The 22674-nt window shown below is 36.9% G+C and overlaps 1 protein-coding gene across 2 annotated transcripts in view; it reads left to right on the top strand.

Annotated features, from left to right (window-relative positions):
• The first annotated feature begins 912 nt into the window (after positions 1–912).
• arhgap1 (Rho GTPase activating protein 1) overlaps positions 913–22674 on the top strand; it is a 42202-nt gene continuing 20440 nt past the window's right edge. For both annotated transcript variants that reach the window (XM_061977724.1, XM_061977716.1), the window contains exons 1-6: positions 913–1028; positions 14464–14699; positions 18169–18267; positions 18367–18454; positions 20690–20821; positions 20909–20995. In XM_061977724.1, the coding sequence (XP_061833708.1) occupies positions 14576–14699; positions 18169–18267; positions 18367–18454; positions 20690–20821; positions 20909–20995 (530 nt within the window). In that variant the 5' untranslated portion in view covers positions 913–1028; positions 14464–14575. The remainder of the gene's footprint in view (positions 1029–14463; positions 14700–18168; positions 18268–18366; positions 18455–20689; positions 20822–20908; positions 20996–22674) is intronic.

The raw sequence follows: 22674 nt of genomic DNA, 5'->3' as shown, positions 1-22674 counted from the left end.
ATAATAAGAAATTTAAATTGTTATGTCAGGTTTGAGACAAATGTGCTGCTGGTATGGCCACAGTGTGCACGTCTGTATTCCACTGAATGCTCAGGGTGTTTCTGCGTTTTCTCACACACATAAAAAAATTAGAGGGAACTTTGCTAATAGGCATACCTTGGTAAAATGTCTCCGCTTTAGTTTTGTGCGTACATTAGGCTGCTAAGCATGCTCTACTTATTTTCACCAGTATAACCATTGCTAGTGTTGGTTGTAGTTCGTTTTAGTCTTTGTTTTCTGATACAACTGACAATAACCAAATGATTGCCATTTGTTATGATATTGTAAGCAGGGATGACGTACTTATTCCTGAGAATAGCCTAATTTCTGTGTAAAATGTGTTGGTTAGAGATTTTTTATTGACTAAAAGCTTGTGTATTCAGCTGTTATGGTGCCAGCACCTCAACCCCTAGTAAGAGGCAGTGGAGTAGCCCAGTCAATCGAGCTGGATTCGGATGCGTATCTGGCAACCTCAGTCATGGAGAGGGGGGGGGGACTACAGAATTGCAACCGTGATTGCAGTACCATTTGCGGCCAGATTATTACATATGGCTCATTTACTGAGAGAGAGAGACTGTAAAAAAATGCAATAAAAAAGATCATGTTTGTAAATTAATTTGTATTTGCAGTTCAAAACGCATCTTACAATAATCCCAAAAGAGGGCACTTTAAGTTGATGACTGCAGTTGCACATATTGTAGCTTTATAAGTAATTTTGTGAATTATATTTATATTTGTGTCAAACAACATTAAATAAGCACAGTTTCCGACAGTATTAATTCATATAAACTCCTAATACAAATGTTTTTGTATGGTTCTAAACGTCGCACATTTGCTTTTATATTGACATGTATACAGTGTTGGGGGGGGAAACGGAAAGCCGGATTTATTTTGAAAGTGCCAATGCGGAAAAGGTGCTGCATCACTGGTTTGTTGTTGCAGTGCGGATCAAGTCTGTGGTGAGACATTTGTACCTTTAAAGCTCTCAGGTAAATACGAAATAACACATACTTTTAATTATTGTTTTATTTGTATCCTGTAATTGTTGGGATGTACACGTGACAGTCAGACGAGGTCGCAGTTTATTCATTGTTGCTTGTGCACTAGTTTGTTTATGCTTACTGTAGCTACAATTCTCTGCGATGATCGTATGATTTTCCCTCAACTTTTATCAGTGATAAAATAAGACACATCTACAAGGATTAGACATTATACAGAATTAATGTCCGTATTTGTGGTATTTACACACCACAGGTTGTAGTGTTTCAAAAGGGACGGATTTGCTAATGTTTTTTTATAAGCTAGATCTGCTAACGTTAGCATTAGCACAAATTGGACGTCAGCACAAATTCAGTGTTTTTGGCTCCTTTATTCTGTTCTTAATCTATGTGATATTGCTGTATCAATTCGAGGCTGCTCACGTTTTCTTTCATCCGATACTGACATTTTGAATACACCTGAAGTATAATGTACCAAATCCAAAACCAAAAGAGAAGGATGTAAAGTTAGCACAGTGCTGGATGTGTCTGTCAATATACTAAGCATACGTGCTCTAGAAATAATCATAGTATGTATTCTGTTACAACCAGCTTTTTAAAACGCATGTAAACGCCTTAATTAGATCGCGTTCGATGTTCCAAATGTCTATATCGCACACATTTGAAAATTATGCAAAGGGGAGCGGGATCCCCTTCCGTGTAGACAACAGTAGTACGCGCTCAATGCCATCGCATCATCATCGGCGTGGGTATTTTGCTCCAAACCGTGCTGCACTTAACGACATTAAATTAACAAGAAAACAATTAAGAGACAAAATAACGTTACAGAGCCTGGAATAACAAAAAAAAGAAAAAAGAAAACGGATTCTCAAACTGGGGTCTGCGAGCCCAACTTGTCAAAATCTCCCCAAACTTGTCCCAAACATTTGTGCTAGGTTTGTAGCCATTTTTGTCTACTGTGGTTTTAATATTATTAATTTAGCATTATTCTTTCACAACCCCCCCCCCCCCCCCCTCCAAACAGTGTTGTACGGTGCGACAAATTTACTCGCAAATGCGCATAAAAATAGAACGTGCAAGTGTAAAAAAACAAAACAAAAAACAAAACAAAAAAAAACTGCCGCACGTGTGCGAAAGGGGATTTCAACCCTTTTTATCGCATTTTGCTTGTAAAATAAATCCATCCAAATTTGATAAAACTAGAGTAACATTTTTGCCCAGCTGTAGCATGTTTGAAGTAAATTGAAATGTTGCATCTATTTAAAATAGTTTTGTCAATTTGTTCTGGCCTGAAATAAATTGGCCCTTTGAAACACATCTCTGTCTTTGTGTGTTGTATGTAGACCAGTGTTTTTCAACCACTGTGCCGCGGGAGATGATCTAATTTCAATTATTTGGGTTAAAAATATTTTTTGCAAACCAGTAATTATAGTCTGCAAATGATGTGTTGTTGTTGAGTGTCGGTGCTGTCTAGAGCTCGGCAGAGTAACCGTGTTATACTCTTCCATATCAGTAGGTGGCAGCAGGTAGTTATTGCTTTGTAGATGTCGGAAACAGCGGGAGGCAGTGTGCAGGTAAAAAGGTGTCTATTGCTTAAACTAAAAATAAACAAAAGGTGAGTGCCCCTAAGAAAAGGCATTGAAGCTTAGGGAAGGCTATGCAGAACGGAACTAAAACTGAACTGGCTACAAAAGTAAACGAAAACAGAATGCTGGACGACAGCAAAGACTTACTGTGGAGCAAAGACGGCGTCCACAATGTATAACGGAACATGACATGACAATCAATACTGTCTCCACAAAGAAGGATAAAAACAACTGAAATATTCTTGATTGCTAAAACAAAGTAGATGCGGGAAATATCGCTCAAAGGAACACATGAAACTGCTACAGGAAAATACCAAAAAAAGAGAAAAAGCCACCAAAATAGGAGTGCAAGACAAGAAGTAAAACACAACACACAGGAAAACAGCAAAAAAGTCCAAATAAGTCAGGGTGTGATGTGACAGGTGGTGACAGTACACCTACTTTGAGACAAGAGTGATGCATGCTTGGTTATGCTTTAAAGTCATATCCAACAATTGCGACAACAACTTTTTACTGTCAACTGAGTTTAGTTTTTTAATGGTTTCTGCTGGTGGTGTGCCTCCGCATTTTTCAACGCAGAAAATGTGCCTTGGCTCAAAAAAGGTTGAAAAACACTGATGTAGACCACATTGCTTAGCAGAGTTCAGTGATGCAAATGCATATCAGGTTGATCAACCGATTGTATTAATCTCCAGTGCAATAACAGTACTGAAATGAAGGCTAAAAGGGCATTATTGGGAGCCTTAAAAAAAAAAAGAAGAAAAAAAGAAGTAACTTAATAGTTACTTTTCACAGTAACGCATTACTTTTTGGTGTAAGTAACTAAGTTAGTGACTGAGTTACTTTTGAAATAAAGTAACTAACTAGTTACTAGTTTTCAGTAACTAACCCAACACTGCTCACGAGTCCTCTGCGCACAGCAAATCTATGCGGCGCACAAAATCAAATCCCACTTTAAACAAAATAAACAAATAACAGTTTGTTTTGTATGATTTTGCAATGCAACTGTGGGTAACAGGTGACGAAAGGCAGCCACGACAGATAAAATAATGTTTGTCAACACTGTTAAATTGTTGTAATGTCTGTGGAGACTTTTTTTTTTTTTGTCCTGTCCAGCTTTTCAGGCAAATCATATACCGTATTGTTCTGAGTATAAGTCGCACCGGAGTATAAGTCGCACCTGCCGAAAATGCATAATGAAGAAGGAAAAAAACACATGTAAGTCGCACTGGAGTATAAGTCGCATTTTTTGGGGAAATGTATTTGATAAAACCCAACACCAAGAATAGACATTTGAAAGGCAATTTAAAATAAATAAAGAATGGTGAACAACAGGTTGAATAAGTGTACGTTATATGACGCATAAATAACCAACTGAGAATGTGCCTGGTATGTTAACGTTACATATTATTGTAAGAGTCATTCAAATAACTATAACATATAGAACATGCTATACGTTTACCAAACAATCGGTCACTCCTAATCGCTAAATCCCATGAAATCTTATACGTCTAGTCTCTTACGTGAATGAGCTAAATAATATTATTTGATATTTTACGGTAATGTGTTAATAATTTCACACATAAGTCGCTCCTGAGTATAAGTCGCACCCCCGGCCAAACTATGAAAAAAAATGTGACTTATAGTCCGAAAAATACGGTAGTTGATGTTGCCCATATCGGCTGTTCAGATTTACTTTACAAAAGAGAAGTGTAGGATACCTCTCTTGTTGCCTTATTTGTATTTGACTTTATTAAATGCATTTATATTATCATTTGCAGGAGGGGATAGAAAGAAAAAAAAAGGAAGACAGAGGGGGAAATTGTGGGGACAAGAGGGGGATAAGACAGAGAGACAAAAACAACAGCAAACACAACAACAACAATAGAGCACCATCAGCAAATATGATATGTACAAATATGATGGTAAAAGTGATAGCAAAGAAGCAGTTAGCGAAATAAATAATAATACAGAAATTACCATCAGCATTATTACACTACAAATGGAGCATTACAAATACCAATAGAAATAGCGCTATTGATAATGAACAATACCAATAATTTACCTCTATTATCAACAATACAGTTGTTCAAATGCAACAATACATATACATAATGATAACTAGATACAAAAGCGGGGTAGCGGGGGTGTATATTGTAGCGTCCCGGAAGAGTTAGTGTTGCAAGGGGTTCTGGGTATTTGTTCTGTTGTGGTTATGTTGTGTTACGGTGCGGATGTTCTCCCGAAATGTGTTTGTCATTCTTGTTTGATGTGGGTTCACAGTGTGGCACATATTTGTAACAGTGTTAAAGTTGTTTATACGGCCACCCTCAGTGTGACCTGCATGGCTGTTGATCAAGTATGTCTTGCATTCACTGTGTAAAAGCCACATATATTATGTGACCGGGCGGGCACACTGTTTGTATAGAGGAAAAGCGGACGTGACGAAACCGAAACCAAATGATTGATCACTTGCGCTGAGAGATTTGTGTGTGTCCCCCACCCCGCCTGCGCCATGCACAGAGGGGAGCGGGTTTAACCAGATACACCTTGTCAAATAACATGAAGCAATGTGATAATCACAAAACTTTTATCAAGGAGTAGGTCAGGCTGATTACAAAAATAAATACCAATCAAATTTATTGTAAAAGAGGGAAATCATAAAAACTAAGGAAACATACATTTACATACAATTATGTTGTACTAATATAAATAAATTCTAACTAAATCAATAATAAATACAAATAATTGTGTCCAGGGTGTACCCCCCTTCCGCCCGTGTGCAGCTGGGATAGGCTCCAGCACCCCTCGCGACCCCGTAAGGGACAAGCGGTACAAAATGGATGGATGGGATGGGTTATAGTTGTTAAATACACTGTCAATAAGATTAGAGTGCAAATGGAAATACAGCTTCATCACTTTAGTCATAGTTTTTGCACTGAAGAAACTTCTTTATGACTTTAATTCCAGACTTCTTTCTGTTGTTTGACATTAACATTACTGCCACACGTGGTGGAAAAGTGTTTTACAACTGAATACCTCTGTGGCCCATACTGACCACAGCTGAGAAACACATATGTTCTTGTGGCTTAATCTGTTCTAAACACCACACCATCAAAATATAATCAAATATTTTTAATTTATAACACTCCATAAAAACAGTCAATCGCTGTATGTATTTGGAACATGTAAAAAATTAACAGCACAATGAACAATCACACTAAAATTTAACAATTCAACACGTCCAAAAAGGAGTAGGAAGAAGCAAAGCTTATTTGATCTTACCCCGTCCAATAAAAGTGCCTGATATTGTTATCAGGCACTGTTCTTCAACAGTTCTTCTTTGTTATACTTTGTGAATACCATGTGCTTATAATACCTCTTAAACTGACCCAAGTTTATGCATTAAGTTCCTTACCTCATCAGTGTCATTGTTCAATTCCACATCCAGATGCTTTAAATGCATACAAATGGGTGTACCCCGCCTTCCGCCCAAATGCAGCTGGGATAGGCTCCAGTGACCTTGAGAGGGACAAGCTGTAGAAAATGGATGAATGGATACATATCATTAAGTGTACTTGTATACCTGTTTCCATATATCTCTACACAATAATTCAGGTATGGTAACACCAAAGAACAGTACAGATTATGGATTGCTTTATGATTCAAGATTAATTTTACCTTATTCAATTTTGAAATATTTCCAGCCACTTTTTTTTGTATGTACTTGACATTTGGTTTACAGCTCATTTTGTTATCTACTATAACTCCTCTAAAACATGTTTTCCTGTACAATGTCAATGTCTACACCATCTATTTTTTAATTGTGTTTGAGTTTTATCTTGCTTTATTCAAGTAACATAACTTTGGTTTTGCTTAAATTCAAGGCTAATCTGTTTTTATCGAAACATCTGTTTAGTTTGTTCATTTCTACCTTAATTGTTTTCATTACTTTCTTTAGGTTTTCCTCTGAGCAGAATACAGTCGTTTCATCTGCAAATAATATTAACTTTCGCTCAGGGGCCGCATGAAGCAAAATCATGACATAGTAAGTTAAACACAACGACGACAACTGCAGATTGTTTTCTTTGTTTTATGTGCATATCACAAATAATCCTCTTGACAAAACACATCAAGTTAATTCCAAATTCTGAGTAAAAACTTGGTGCCGTTTCAAAAACACCACAAAGAACCACAAAATAAAGCATAAATAAAAACATTTCTATGTATCATCTACCTCATTTGTCATTTCCACATATTAATCCTCTGCTAATTCAACAAACCATATAAGCAGATGTAAAAACTATTCAAGAGGGTTGAGTTACTCCCTGCCTTCGAGGCATCTTTGTGTATTAATAGAAAAATAAAAGCTGTGCAACGTGTGAACAATATCAAAAGACCAATAATACACACTTAAAAGACTGACAGTACAGCAGTAAATCACACACTGTTCACGTTCTTAAAATTTGCACAGAAGACAATTATTTTCACAGAACTATATCAATGTAACCCGCCTTCCGCACAAGTGCAGCTGAGATAGGCTCCAGCACCCCCCGCGACCCCCAAAAAAAGGGACAAGCGGTAGAAAATGGATGGATGGATATATCAATGTGCAGTGTCTCATGCAGCATTTTAAGTAGGGTTACCCATTGTTTATTTTACTCCTGATTGTTTTACATTGGATCAAGGGGGAGCAGTCGCAGCCCCGCTTTAGCGTGTACCTCTTGCTTGGTATACTTGCTCGCCCGGTATGGCTCTAGCACCCCCCGCGACCCCGAAAGGGACAAGCGGTAGAAAATGGATGGATGGATGGAATTACTATTGCGACATCCAGTGGACACATTTAGAACAGCAGTTTCTTTAATTTAAAAATGCAGCTCAATATTACACTGAGCAAACTTGTCTCGCACGCCGCGTTGAACCTGTGCCCACGGGCCGCATGTTTTATATCCTTGCTTAAGGTCTTCTGTGGTTTGACTGATGTTGTTTATTTATAGATTGAATAGTGTTGGTCCTTGACCTGACCCCTGGGGTACAACACAATATACAGTACCTCCCAACATTCTGATATGTAATCTTTTAGCCTCACACATTGCTTCCAGTTGGTTAAGTAACTTTTCACCTAGTTCAAAGCCACTCCCCTAATGCCGTATTGTTCTAATTTGTTCAGTAGGATATTGTGATTGATTATATCAAATGCTTGTGATAGATCCATAAATACTGCAGCTGAACATTGTTTACGATTTATTGCATTAGTAATTCTTTCGGATATTTCAATTAGTGCCAATGATATTGAGATATTTTTGTTAGCTGACAGTAATTATATATATATATATATATATATATATATATATATATATATATATATATATATATATATTAGGGGTGTAACGGTACACAAAAATTTTGGTTCAGTACGTACCTCGGTTTAGAGGTCACGGTTCGGTTCATTTTCGGTACAGTAAGAAAACAACAAAATATACATTTTTTGGTTATTTATTTACCAAATTTGTAAACAATGGCTTTATCCTTTTAGCATTGGGAACACTATAATAATTCTGCCCACGTTAATCAACATTAAACTGCCTCAAGTTGTTGCTCAGATTAAATAAAATGACAAAACTTTTCTTCTACATATAAAAAGTGCAACATTAAACAGTTTCAAGTCAACCCATCATGCTTAATTTATTACAGCATTTGGGAAGCCTGTAGTCATACTTGCCAACCCTCCCGGATTTTCCAGGAGACTCCCGAAATTCAGCGCCTCTCCCGAAAACCTCCCGGGACAAATTTTCTCCCGAAAATCTCCCGAAATTCAGGCGGAGCTGAGTGACGTGTTGACAGCCTGTTCTCACGTCCGCTTTCCCATAATATAAACAGCTAATGATCGAGGGCGAGTTCTTGGTTTCTTATGTGGGTTTATTGTTAGGCAGTTTCATTAACGTCCTCCCAGCGCGGTAACAACACACAACAACAGCAGTCAAGTTTTTGTCCCCCGTAAAGCAGTTTGTCTGCCGTAAACAGCAATGTTGTGACACTTTTAAACAGGACAATACTGCCATCTACTGTACATGCATATGTGACCCACCCATAATGTGTCACATTTTTGTGTTGATTTATTTATTTTATTTTGTGGTTTGAATTCGTTTTTGGAGCTGTCATTACAGATGTATCAGTATTCACATTGGTCAGTAGGGGGCAGTAGGGCGTTTCTTCCCAATTGAATGCTATCACCTGCAGACCGGCAGTGTCTTGTCATTCTGATGAGCGCGACCAGTCTGTGAACAATTGAAACGTACGGTGTGCTTTTTCCTCCTGTATAACAGGTTAGTTTTGGTGAATCAACTCACTGAATAATTTTACATGTGATCTTTATAAGTTTAAGTACACATTCTGATGGTGGAGCCTAACTCTAAAGTGTTTGTATTTGTGAATGAATCCAGTGCGCAGCTGCAGTAATCAATACAAAAAGGTGACGTGAGTGCGCAATGTTTATATAGGAACTTCTGATCCTAATTCAGACTCCCAAATTAGAGCTCCCGTTTTCTTATTGATTTTATAATGTATATTTGTATAATGTGTGTGTTCTGAAATAGTGACAGAGAATAGAACAAGGATGGACAATTCAACCCTTAACTCAACAATGACTAGATGAGTGTTATGTGTGTGTATATGTGTAAATAAATGAACACTGAAATTCAAGTATTTCTTTTATTTATTTGTGTATATATATATATATATATATATATATATATATATATATATATATATATATATATATATATATATATATATACTTTTATATATATATATATATATGTAATAAAATATATATATATATATATATATATATATATAGCTATAATTCACTGAAAGTCAAGTATTTCTTATATATATATATATATATCTTAACCACGCCCCCTGCCCCACGCCCCCACTCCCCACTCCCCCCCCCCCATATGATAGCAGGGACCCTGCCATTCAAAACCAGGCTGCTGCATTACTAATGATTAATGTAACTATAGCTAAAAAAATAGTACAATAGCAATGGGAGAGACTATTCATCCCTGAACACCATGGAGTTCATGTAGGCTTAATGATGACATTATTATATCAACTATCAGAGACAGAAACTCTTCATTTAACATAATGTCCTTTTTTGCTGCTTCAACACAGCTCAATCAACACAGAAAAAGGTAAAGTGAATTAACAGACAGACAGGGCTTTGCTGCAATGCCCTGTAACGCACACACACACACAGCACAATGAGCTAACACACACACACACACACCGCAAAATGAGCTAACGTTACGCTAAAAGCTAATTAGCCTTCACCTCAAGCCAGGACTGCGAGCGAGCTGAGCTGCAGTTTGTTTTGTTTCTAGAACGTCAACGGGCTCACTAGTAGTTGACTGGGAGGTGTTTATTTTAATTTGGGGAGATTCCGCTGCCTGATGCTCACCAGCTAAACACCTATCTGCTAACCCCACCGCAGAAGCACAGACTACATGCGCTCTGAATACGCACTGCTGATTGGCTTCCCTAATTTTTAGTGACCTGAACATAATCTTGACTGTACATACATTTTTTTTTTTTTTTTTGAAAATGTAATTGAATATGCAATCTGTTGTGTTCCAAAATGTTTCTTTTTTTCTTTTCTTTTTTTTTTTCAGTGTACATGAATGAAGGTGTGTGTTGCTGAACCCGACTTGGACATTATCTGGACTGGACCTGGTTTTAAAAAAAAACTTTAAACAAAGCTAATTCCATTTACAACCAGGTCTGGTGAAGATAAGGTCCTGTTTTTTTTTCTGTTTTTTTTAGATAAGATAAATAAATATTTTCTTGGATAAAAAAAAAAGTAAAACAATATAAAAGTAATTACATTAAAAAAAAAAAATTTAATAAATGAAAATGTTAGTGGACCAGCAGCACAAACAATCAAGTGTGCTTCAGGGACTGTGTCCCTTGCAGAAGTGTTGTCCATGTTGTGGGAACCAGAGTATTGGTAGCAGAAAGAAACAACCCCTTTTGTGTGAGTGGGTGTGTATGAGTGTGAATGGGGGAGGGAGGTTTTTTTTTTGGGTTGATGCACTAGTTGAAAGTGTATCGTGTGTTTTTTTCTATGTTGATTTAATAAAATTAATTTTAAAAAAAACACCTATCTGCTAACCCCACCGCAGAAGCACTGACTACCGTACATGCGCTCTGAATACGCACTGCTGATTGGCTGTTACCGCTATGGTTGTAACCAATCAGATGGTTGTGTGGGTGGGACAATGCTGGGTGCTGTGTAGGAGACAGGGTTTGGATTTCCCTGGGTCGCTCTCATCAGCGTCACGGGTTGATTTTGATGTGAGTGGTTGAAGTAGCACGTCATTCAAGATAACGGACAAGTGGTTTATCCAATCACATACAATGATTTTTTTTACAAGGCCTCGCCTTCTGAAATACATCTCCTATTGAGAACTCCCAGATCCTTGTGTGGAGCTCAGCGAACTACAAGGATCTGATGAGAGTCAGGTTAAAGAACATGTGCTATGCAAAGAACTTTTTTTTACAGAGCTGCTTCCTAGTGGAATAGGCTGCCTCGTGTATTTAAGGCTTTTAAAAACAAGCTTAAAAAGCTACTACTCTAAAGACCTTTTTTTTAATCCATTGTATTCTTTATTATATATATTATGGGTTGTAGTACTGTTTAGGTATAGCATTTTGTAGGCATATTCTTTGTTATTGAGGGTTTTTTTTCTGTGTATGTATTCTTGAGATTAATTAGATGTTGTCATTGTATTGACCCCAGGAAGATTAGTGGCTACTGTGTAGCAACTACTAAGGATCCATTTTAAACAACTAAACAGGATGTTAAATTCATCATTCATTCATAAACATTTTATTTAAATTTAAACAGATTAGGTCCTCGTTCAAATCCTCTCTTAACATTGCTGGCAACAGAATAATTTAAAATATTACACAGTATGCCTCTAAGAGTATTTGCACAACAAATACATGACCTGGACAGAGTAAAACTAGAATTACAGTGGAATAACAAAAGATGGTGGGACTGAGAAAATGTTCAAAACAGATGAATACGCCTGTTCTAGTATTGGCAGGCAAACACTTTAAACACGATTGTGTAAAAAAAAAAAAAAATTGGATCTAAAATGACGTTTAGTGAAGGACCACGGACGTCTGGAACCTGGCTGCTCATCATCGGTCATCATCAATCAAAAAAGAATGCCCGCCACCCAAATATGTGCGTGCAGATAAAAATTGCCTGCCAATATGTGCGCGCACTACACATCGGAAAAGATTGCCCTCCACCCGAATATGTGCATGCTGAATCTGCTGATTAAGATTACCTGGCAATATAAAGACAATATAACATACACCCATAAACGTGGATGCATATGCGAAAGTGCAATATATTTATCTGTACAGTAATCTATTTATTTATATCTGCATCTTATTGCTCTTTTATCCTGCACTACAACGAGCTAATGCAACGTAATTTTGTTCTTATCTGTACTGTAAAGTTCAAATTTGAATGACAATAAGAGGAAGTCTAAGTCTAAGTATGTGTGTGCCAACACAAGTTACGTAACACCAAGGTATACACCAGGCTTTAGATCAGTGGTCCCCAACCACCGGGTCCCGGCCCGGTACCGGTCCGTGAATCGATTGGTACCGGGCCGCAAAAGAAATTAAAAAATAAATAATAATAATAATTTTTTATTTTTTTATTTAATCATCATAAAAAACCCAAGATACACTTACAATTAGTGCACCAACCCAAAAACCCTCCCTCCCCTCATTCACACTCATTCGCACAAAAGGGTTGTTTCTTTCTGTTGTTAATATTTCTGGTTCCTACATTGTATATCAATATAGATCAATACAGTCTGCAGGGATACAGTCCGTAAGCACACTTTAGATTGCCCGCCACTACAATATGAAGTATAATCGATTAGGGCTGCAACAACTAATCGATTAAATCGATTAAAATCGATTATAAAAATAGTTGGCGATTAATTTAGTCATCGATTCATTGGATCTATGCTATGCGCATGCGCAGGTCTACTTATTTTATTTTTATTTTTATTTATATATATTTTTTTATAAACCTTTATTTATAAACTGCAACATTTACAAACAGCTGAGAAACTATAATCAAAATAAGTATGGTGCCAGTATGCTTCTATACGTCTTCTTAGTGTGTTTAAAGCCAGAAAGCCGTTGTTGTTTACCATTGTCCGAGGCCTGGGCAATATATTGATTTTATGTATTTTATTATATATTATATATTTTTTTCACTAATGTGCGTGCATGCGCGTGCATGTGCGTGAGTGTGTGCGTGCGTGGGGTTCGCAGCAGTGACATGGTCTATATCTGTTAGTTAGTATCTACATTTATTTAAAGCAACAATCTGTCAGGAAGTATAACATCAAACATTGGCGGTTGAACACAGTGCATCTGTTTGCATAAGTTAATGAGGGTTGGAGTAGGGCTGGGCGATATGGTCTTTTTTTAATATCTCGATATTTTTAGGCCATGTCACAATACACGATATATATCACGATATTTTGCCTTGGCCTTGAATGAACACTTGATGCATATAATCACAGCAGTATGATGATTCTATGTTTCTACATTAAAACATTCTTGTTCATACTGCAATAATATATCCTCATTTTAAACTTTCATGTAGAGAGGGAAATCACAACTAAGTCAATTTACCAAAACTGTATTTATTAAACAGTTATTAAGTAGTGGCACAAACATTCATGTCATTTCAAAACAGAAAGTGCAAGATTGTCAGAGACATTTTAAAACAAGCTATTAGTGCACTTTTGTGCATGATGTCACTAAGATGACAAATCAAAACAACACTAAATTAAAGTGCACTTTTTGTACAGAACGCCACTACAATAGTTAAAAACAAATAAAGTGCACTTCTGTGCATGATGTCACACAAGATATTTTAATAAGTGTCAAATAAAAATGAGCTGCATAATAGGAAATCAAATTGTGTACGTCCTTCGTTATGTGGTAGATTCTGGCGGACGTTATCTCCTTATGTCGTGGACTATTTTTTTCATACGGTGTTTATGTGGAAATGGTTGCCTCAGCATTTTGTTGGTGTGGCACCGAACGGAGATGTTGACATGCGGAGTAAGCACTCTTCATTCTCTAGCGGTTCTCTGTGAGAAGGAGAGACTAGAAAGAGTGAGAAGAGCCTGTAGTGTAATGCCCGCAGCTAAAAGCAACTGCGTGAGAACGTATACTCGAATATCACGATATAGTCATTTTCCATATCGCACAGAGACAAACTCGCGATATATCGCCCAGCCCTAGTTGGGAGATGTATGTGTGGTGTATAAGGGATTAGAAGAGTACAGTCGAAGTGATGCAGTTGAAATTGTCTTGGACAATATCCTCTTTGGTCATTTTAGCAGGTACATATGTGTAACAATGGTCATACTGCGCGGTCCAGACCTGCACACTCCTGAGAGTCAAGCATGCTAGCCAGTAGGCTTGAAGCCCAAGCTCCCAACTCACTGACCAAGGCAGCTGTTGAGCTGTAACCGATGGCAGCCATTACTCCTGCATATTCCTATAATATCCCGCAGAGCTGCATCACAAATTATTTTTTACGAAGATAATAATGCTCAGCTTTGGTTGACACTGAGATAGAAAAAAAAAAAATTGCCACGTTGGTTGTAATTAGCTCTAAGTGTGATGCAATGCAGTTGTCATTTACAACCACATAATAAATTATGTTGATCTATTGTCTATTTTTCTGTACATCTTGTAACCGCATTGATGACGTTTATGTTTTTCAGGACTCTTATCTCCTACTTGTTTGTGTGTGTGTGCTTGTGTGAGCGCGTGTGTCGACGAGTTCTGTGTGTGGTTGTTTGAGTGCTTGTGTGCTGTGCCACCCTGTAGTGTGCAATGTCTTCGGAGCTGCTGGTGGATTTGAGTGAAGACCCAGCTCCAGCCCAACTGGGCCAATTGAAGCTGGCCACCTTAGAAGACCAACAGTTTCCGGCGGATGAGTCAACTCTCAGCAAGTCTGGTCTGTGGCTCATACTTCCATTACACTTAATGTACAATGGCAAGGACACTAAATAAATAAATTAAGCTAACCTATTCATCTGGATTTAGCCACATCTTAGACAAAATAGATGAATGTTATACAGTCATCTCTCGCCATACCATGCTTCAAATATTGCGTCCTCACTTTTTAGTTTTTTAAAGCATATTCTACTTATTTTTTGCATAAATTAAGTGTTAAATGTAGTCTTCTTTGTGTCTTTTGTATTACAGTGAAGTATTTCTTATTTTCTATAATGTTGTGGCAATAAATAAAATATACTTACCAAGCGGGACGTTTATTTCTGGCTAATCTAGGCGCTGTCTTCACCGCGACAATCAAGTTGACCAAGTTTTGGCAGAACTATTTTTTGATACTTTTCATCTTCAACGGTTGTCGAACGTTCGTTTTTGGCATGAGTGATGTCAAAAGACAAGACAGCAGGACTTGATGAAACTTGGCGCTCCACTTAATGTGAAGAAGACCGCTTTTAACTCTCAGCAGCTGTCTGGGCAATGTGAAGTAGACATGAACTCTGTTGAAGCACTTCATCTTTGACATCAATATCACGGCTCTACATGACATTTGTGAGCCTTTGGCGTGTCGTAGCTGTGACTGTCAAGTTTACCAAGTGTTTGCAGAAAAACGCACACCCGTGGTTTCAGCACATCAAAGCCCAGTTCTAACTTAGAGGAATTACCCATAATTCAATTAACTAATGCCATAACATGAATGACACTTGAGGAATCTAATAATAATAATAATAATGGATTAGATTTTATATCGCGCTTTTCTATTATTAGATACTCAAAGCGCTCACAGAGAAGTGGGAACCCATCATTCATTCACACCTGGTGGTGGTAAGCTATAGGGATGTCCCGATCCAGGTTTTTGCACTTCCGATCCGATACCGATATTGTTTTTGCATTTCCGATCCGATACCGATACTGACCGATACTGGCCTATCCGAGCATGTATTAAAGTTTAAAGTTATTTAGCCTACTTAGTTGTCAGAATCATGTTGAAAAGGGTTTTAGTACTCTTGATAACAACTAGCCAGCTGAATTAGGGGAGTTTGAATAATACACAATGGTTGGTAACAAGAAACTGACCTGTTTATTCAAGGATAAACACAAAATAGACAAAATTATACATGACAAACAGAAATGGCATCATTGAACTAGGGCTGGGCGATATGGCCTTTTTTTAATATTGCAATATTTTAAGGCCATATTGCGATACACAATATATATCTCGATATTTTGCCTTAGCCTTGAATGAACACTTGATGCATATAATCACAGCAGTATGATGATTCTATGTGTTTTGATTGATTGATTGAGACTTTTATTAGTAGGTTGCACAGTGAAGTACATATTCCGTACAATTGACCACTAAATGGTAACACCCGAATAAGTTTTTCAACTTGTTTAAGTCGGGGTCCACTTAAATTGATTCATGATACAGATATATACTATCAGATATATACTATCATCATAATACAGTCATCACACAAGATAATCACATTGAATTATTTACATTATTTATAATCCAGGGTGTGGAGGGGGGCGCCTGATGTAAGTGTCAAAAAGACAGCCAAAAGAGTTTGATATGAGAATAAATCTAAAGTTAAAATATAGGGTAGAAATGCACCCATTTGCAGGAAATGTAGTCTTGATTTTCAAAATGTTCTTTCAAGGCTTGCATGTCTACATTAAAACATTCTTCTTCATACTGCATTAATATATGCTACTTTTAAACTTTCATGCAGAGAAGGAAATCACAACTGAAAAAATCACTAATTTTTTCATACGGTGTTGATGTGGAAATTTTTGCCTCTGCATTTTGATGGTGTGGAGTCTGGACGTGTGGCACCGAATGGAGATAAGCGTCTCGACAGACGTCACAATATTTGAACAATGATGACGAAAACTGTTGTCTCTGTCATGTCCGTGTGTCGAAAATTGTTATGCGCTTATTTTTTTATTTGATTTTGTGCGTGGCATACATTTGCCGTGCGCAGAAGACGCTTGAGCAGGCGCGCACCTTAGCGGCTGCGCTAGCATCACAGCTAACGTTAGCCATGCTGCTACCTCGCTCTCAGCTGGGAGAGGACGTATATGTATGTGACGTATGACGTGACAGTATGTGACGTGTGTAAGAAGGTGCGCTCGCTGTCTGTGAGAGGGAGACACAGAAAAGAGTGAGAAGAGCCTGTCGTGTAATGCCAGCAGCTAAAAGCAACTGCGTGAGAATTGTGGATGTGTTGAAGGTGTGCTGGAAAATGCGGAACGGAAATTACGGAGCAGCAGAAAAGTGGAATGTATTATTTAAATAGGTGCGTTGGAAAACACGGACTGGAGTTTTTTTTAAAACTGGATCTGGATCGGCATTTTCCCATGCCTTGCCGATACGCAATTTTTGGCAAATATCGGCAGCCGATCCGATCCAAATATCGGATCGGGACATCCCTAGTAAGCTACATTTGTAGCCACAGCTGCCCTGGGGTAGACTGACGGAAGCGAGGCTGCCAGTTTGCGCCTACGGGCCCTCCGACTACCACCTATCATTCATTCATCATTCATTCACCAGTGTGAGCGGCACCTGGGGCAAGGGTGAAGTGTCCTGCCCAAGGACACAACGGCAGCGATTGGATGTCAAGAGGCGGGGAGCGAACCTGCAACCCTCAGGTTTCTGGCACGGCCGCTCTACCCACTACGCCATACCGCCCCTACACAATAACACACTCAAGGTCTCATATTGGGTGAAATAAATGTAAATGTAATGTTTCATCATTAGAGGGCTCTAATAATGTGTAAATAAAATTTTTTGAAAGTCATAAACAGTTTTTCTATACCGGTATTTTAAATATGAAAATATTCAATTTATCAATAGTAATCCTACTTTGCGTAAATTATTCACAACGATTAGAACAAATTAACTGCGATAAACAAAGGAAGACCGTAGTCTGAAATCAGATCGTACTGCTGTATTTAAAGGCGATCAGATGTTTAGAAGTCCACATTTGATTTTAAAACATTGCTCGCTTGGTGAATTAATATATTTTTTATTTCGTTTCTATGAAAGTGATGACATTTTGTAAATAAAGGTACTTTATGGAGCTCATCACTCTGTGGTGTTGAGTCGCGAAGTTCACAACACTGAGCCCTCCTGCTCAGTCATCTTGTTCTCTGGCAGGCCAGATGCGTAGTATTGTGTTTATGAACGATGGTATCTATTTATGGGGGTCCAATTTTTTACCATCATGGAAAATATTGATGTAACTTTAATATAATGCCACACTCAGTTGAAGAAGCTTGTGCTGAAGCAAGTGTTTGGCCCCAGATATCTTTACCCATAAAGACCAAAGCATTCAAATAAGATGTTTTAACAGAAAAATGACAACTGCATTGTAGATGTTTAATTTGAATTGTGTGTGTGTTTGTTTCAGAGACGGACATCTCTCAGCGCTTTGATGCTAGTTCCCCCCACCTGCCCTGGGACCATCCTTTCTATGACATTGCCCGACATCAGATCATCGAAGTTGCAGGTCAGCATGTTATCGATGCCCTTCTCTCAAATTGAGGCCATCTTTTGTAGAACTTCTCCTGCCACTACTATTTTTTTCTCCTTCTCTGTTTTCTTGTAGGCGATGACAACTTTGGCAGAAAAGTGATTGTGTTTAACGCCTGCAGGATGCCACCCCAGCATCAACTGGACCATCACAGGCTTCTCATGTGAGTTATTCCTAGCATTGAGTCTTGCCACAGGGAGAAATATTTTAACTATTTACACAATTTTCAACTGACTGATTCTTAGACCTGCAGAGATTTATTGATTTATATTTCTATGATAGCACAAATCCTATTGATTTTTATGGGTCTGATAGGGCAAAAATCTAATTAATATTTTGTCTCTCTAATTTTAAAACTTTAAAGAGATTTTGTATGTTTTTTTGTAAATCCAAGAACTTAATTGAATTTAAAATAATTTCTCACCCATTGTGTATGGGATACAGTAATTGCGGTTAAAGGCGAGATATGTGCAGAGTAGAAGTGTAAGAGTGCAAGTACTCATAATCTGATTTTTTTAAACGGAACCTTTTATAGCTGGTATTTTGACGTATATCGGTACAACTTCAACAGAACTACATCAGCAGATACATTACATACACAAATTATACTAGTATTTAAAATAAGTGTGTGACTGCCTAAATGCATTCACTCTATATTATTCTGCACCAAAATTCCACTATCTATTTATTATTATTCTTCTGTAGCGTTTTTCGTCCGCCTCTAACTCCCAAATCGTTGATCCGATTGAAATTCAAGCGTCAAAACATTCAGCAATTTTAGGGCTCATTCAACAAACTTTCCCCAATAATACCGGGGTCACGATTCGATTCAAAATCAAAAAATTTTTTTTTTAATTTAACACAATTCTCGATTCAAAAACGATTTTTTTCCCGATTCAAAACAATTCTCTATTCATTCAACACATAGGATTTCAGCAGGATCTACTCTAGTCTGCTGACATGCAAGCAGAGTAGTAGATTTTTGTAAAAAGCTTTTATAATTGTAAAGGACAATGTTTTATCAACTGATTGCAATAATGTAAATTTGTTTTAACTATTAAATGAACCAAAAATATGACTTATATTATCTTTGTGAAAATATTGGACACAGTGTGTTGTCAAGCTTATGAGATGCGATGCAAGTGTAAGCCACTGTGACACTATTGTTCTTTTTGTTTAGTTTTTTATAAATGTCTAATGATAATGTCAATGAGGGATTTTTAATCACTGCTATGTTGAAATTGTAACTAATATTGATACTGTTGTTGATAATATTCATTTTTGTTTCACTACTTTTGGTTTGTTCTGTGTCGTGTTTGTGTCTCCTCTCAATTGCTCTGTTTATTGCTGTTCTGAGTGTTGCTGGGTCGGGTTTGGTTTTGGAATTGGATTGCATTGTTATGGTATTGCTGTGTATTGTTTTGTTGGATTGATTAAAAAAAATATATATATTAAAAATATATAAATAAATTAAAAAAAATACATTTTTTAAAAATGAGAATCGATTCTGAATCGCACAACGTGAGAATCGCGATTCGAATTCGAATTTATTTTTTCCCCACACCCCTAATATATATATATATATATATATTAAAAAAAAATATATATATATATATATATTTATTTATTTTTTTACATATAAACAGTATATATATATATATATATATATATATATATATGTATATATATATATGTGTGTATGTATATTTAAAAAATATATATGTATATATATATGTGTGTATATATATATATATAATTTATATATATATATATATATATATATATATTTATATTTAAATATATATGTGTGTGTGTGTGTGTGTGTGTGTGTGTGTGTGTGTGTGTGTGTGTGTGTGTGTGTGTGTGTGTGTGTGTGTGTGTGTGTGTGCGTGCGTGCGTGCGTGCGTGTGTGTGTGTGTATGTACACCTTTCCTTTGTCCATTTGTGCTCGTTTGTGGCTCATCAGTAGCAAGTGAACTGCAGCTAAGTTTCCCCTGCTACGGCACAGCCCGAGGGTCAAAAAGAACACGTTTTGTTAATCGCCCGTTATGCCTGCAGCCCTTGGAAGAAGTTTGGACACCCCTGTTCTAATATATATTTTTGTTTTGGGTGGGGGGCAGCAGTTTTCAGTTGTATATTTAATTAAATAAATAATTAAAGCTTTTTACATAAAGGATAAGAAATCCCACCGATTTTAAAGCAAATAGTATATGTTTGAGATACGGTAGCTGAGATCACAGGTCAGACTGTCAGTTTTAATTTCTGTAGTTTCCTATCCATGAAACTAAAGATACATTTGTCCTGTTAAAGCAAGATTATTATTTAAAATGTTGCAATTAAATCTATTGTCTAGAGATGTCCTACTCTGTAAGCATTAATGTGTTTCTGTCTTGGCTAGGTACCTGAAAGGAACATTGGATCAGTATGTTGAAAGTGACTACACGCTGATCTATTTCCATCATGGTCTGACCAGTGAAAACAAGCCGTCACTCAGCTGGCTGCGAGATGCTTACAGGGAGTTTGATAGGAAGTAAGCTTCGTCACTGATCAATGTCAGTGCTGATGGATGATGGATTCAATGTTGATTTTTTTTAATGATGTTTGTTTTGTATGCCAGATATAAGAAGAATATAAAGGCCTTATACATCGTCCATCCCACCATGTTCATCAAGACCCTGTTGATTCTCTTCAAACCCATCATCAGGTATATAATGTTGTTATGAGCCAGAACACAAGTTAGCATTGTATAAATAATAGGGCTGTCAAATAAAGTATGTATTTGCATATTTAATATATAGTATATTATATTCCATAGTTAACGTGTAATTATTTGCAGATAGATATAATTATTGATATTTAACAAGTGTACTTTGGATGGACCTTTTTTAGATTTTTTTATACTATCAACTTTGGCTTCTGCAATTTATTCGCTTTATGTAAATGTTTATTAAACATTATGCTTTTTTAAACAGTTCACCACTAAATGGACATAAACATCTTTACTGACAATGGGAAAAAAATGACCTCCAGTGCACCAGTGTCGTGTCAGATATTGTATACCTGACAGTTTGTTGTTGGAGCACTTGAATTCAGAGTGGTTTTACAGCTTAGCCCATTAATACCACAAAATGTAGACTGTTCCAATAATGCTTTAATTGTCAAAAATGTTTTGTAATGTAATCTGTGATATTTGTACCTAATAACAAATACTACATTGTTGTAGTATTATTGTAAAATTTTAAATGGAATTAAGAACTCCAGATGTATACCTATTGTGTTTTCCAGTGTATACCTCCAAACTAGTTATTTTGAAAGCACGTTCCCAAAAGATATACATACTGTAGGTGAACCAAAACAAAAAAATTGTTCAATGTATTCAAACTCATATTACTTTCTGGTAAATACACTTAGATGGAGTATGACTGTTGGGGATTTAAAAAAATCAGCATGTTAGCTTCCAAAATAACCTAAAACCATGCTCCATCTGGGGACTCATGGCCGCTTGGACTCTTTGCCGCACTTGGTCAAAGCCTTCCGCCCGCTCTATGCATGCAAAACTCTGTCTACCCGAAACTGTATCTTGTCTTTCACAACACATTTGTCATGATTGTTTGGGAAAAAGACAGGGAAAAAAACTTTAAAAGCGTAATATTGATGCACCTGTGATACGGTCCATATTTTCCTTTGCACTATTATGCAGCACTTATTTGATTTTATGACAGAACTCTACCCATCAACCAATGTTTCAGTGTTTTCACAATTTTATTGGCTATTCAGTGTTTCAGTAGTCATTAGGATTGGATGTAATTTGCTTGAGCTATGTGGAGGCTGGTACATTTTTCATTGGTTATTGTACCTCAGCAGATGGGATAAACTGTTGTCTATTGGGTCGAGAGAGGTGTCAGTCAAAAGTTTATAGCTCAGAGTCTCTTCTTTTCATGCATTCTAAATGGTAAATAAACGCAAGCAAGAGTCAGCCAATAATACAAGTAATAGGGATTTAATCTATTCTACATATAAATGCCCTTTGAAAAAACCTCTAAAAACGATTTAGATACTAACTGGCACATTCATGTAAAAAAAAACATAATATTTGTGTATTTTGGTCATTTTAAGCATTGGCGGAACATTTTTTTGGTGTGCATTGCAACAGTCGCTACAGCGCTACATCGGGACTAGGGGGTGTTAGGTCCCGTCAGAAATCTGTGTAGCACCAGTTAAGCCCCTCCAGCATTTTATATTATATCTTTAAATACTTTTATTTAATTAGTTTGAGTTTGAGTTTATTTCGAACATGCAATCATACAACATGATACATCACAATCTCCAGTTTCTCTTTTCAACATGTTCGAAAAGGAGTAGGAAGAAGCAGAGCTTATTTAA

This window comes from Nerophis lumbriciformis, linkage group LG01 (genome assembly GCF_033978685.3).
Source record: "Nerophis lumbriciformis linkage group LG01, RoL_Nlum_v2.1, whole genome shotgun sequence".
NCBI lineage: Eukaryota > Metazoa > Chordata > Actinopteri > Syngnathiformes > Syngnathidae > Nerophis > Nerophis lumbriciformis.
This window is presented reverse-complemented; position numbering and strand designations above follow the sequence as displayed.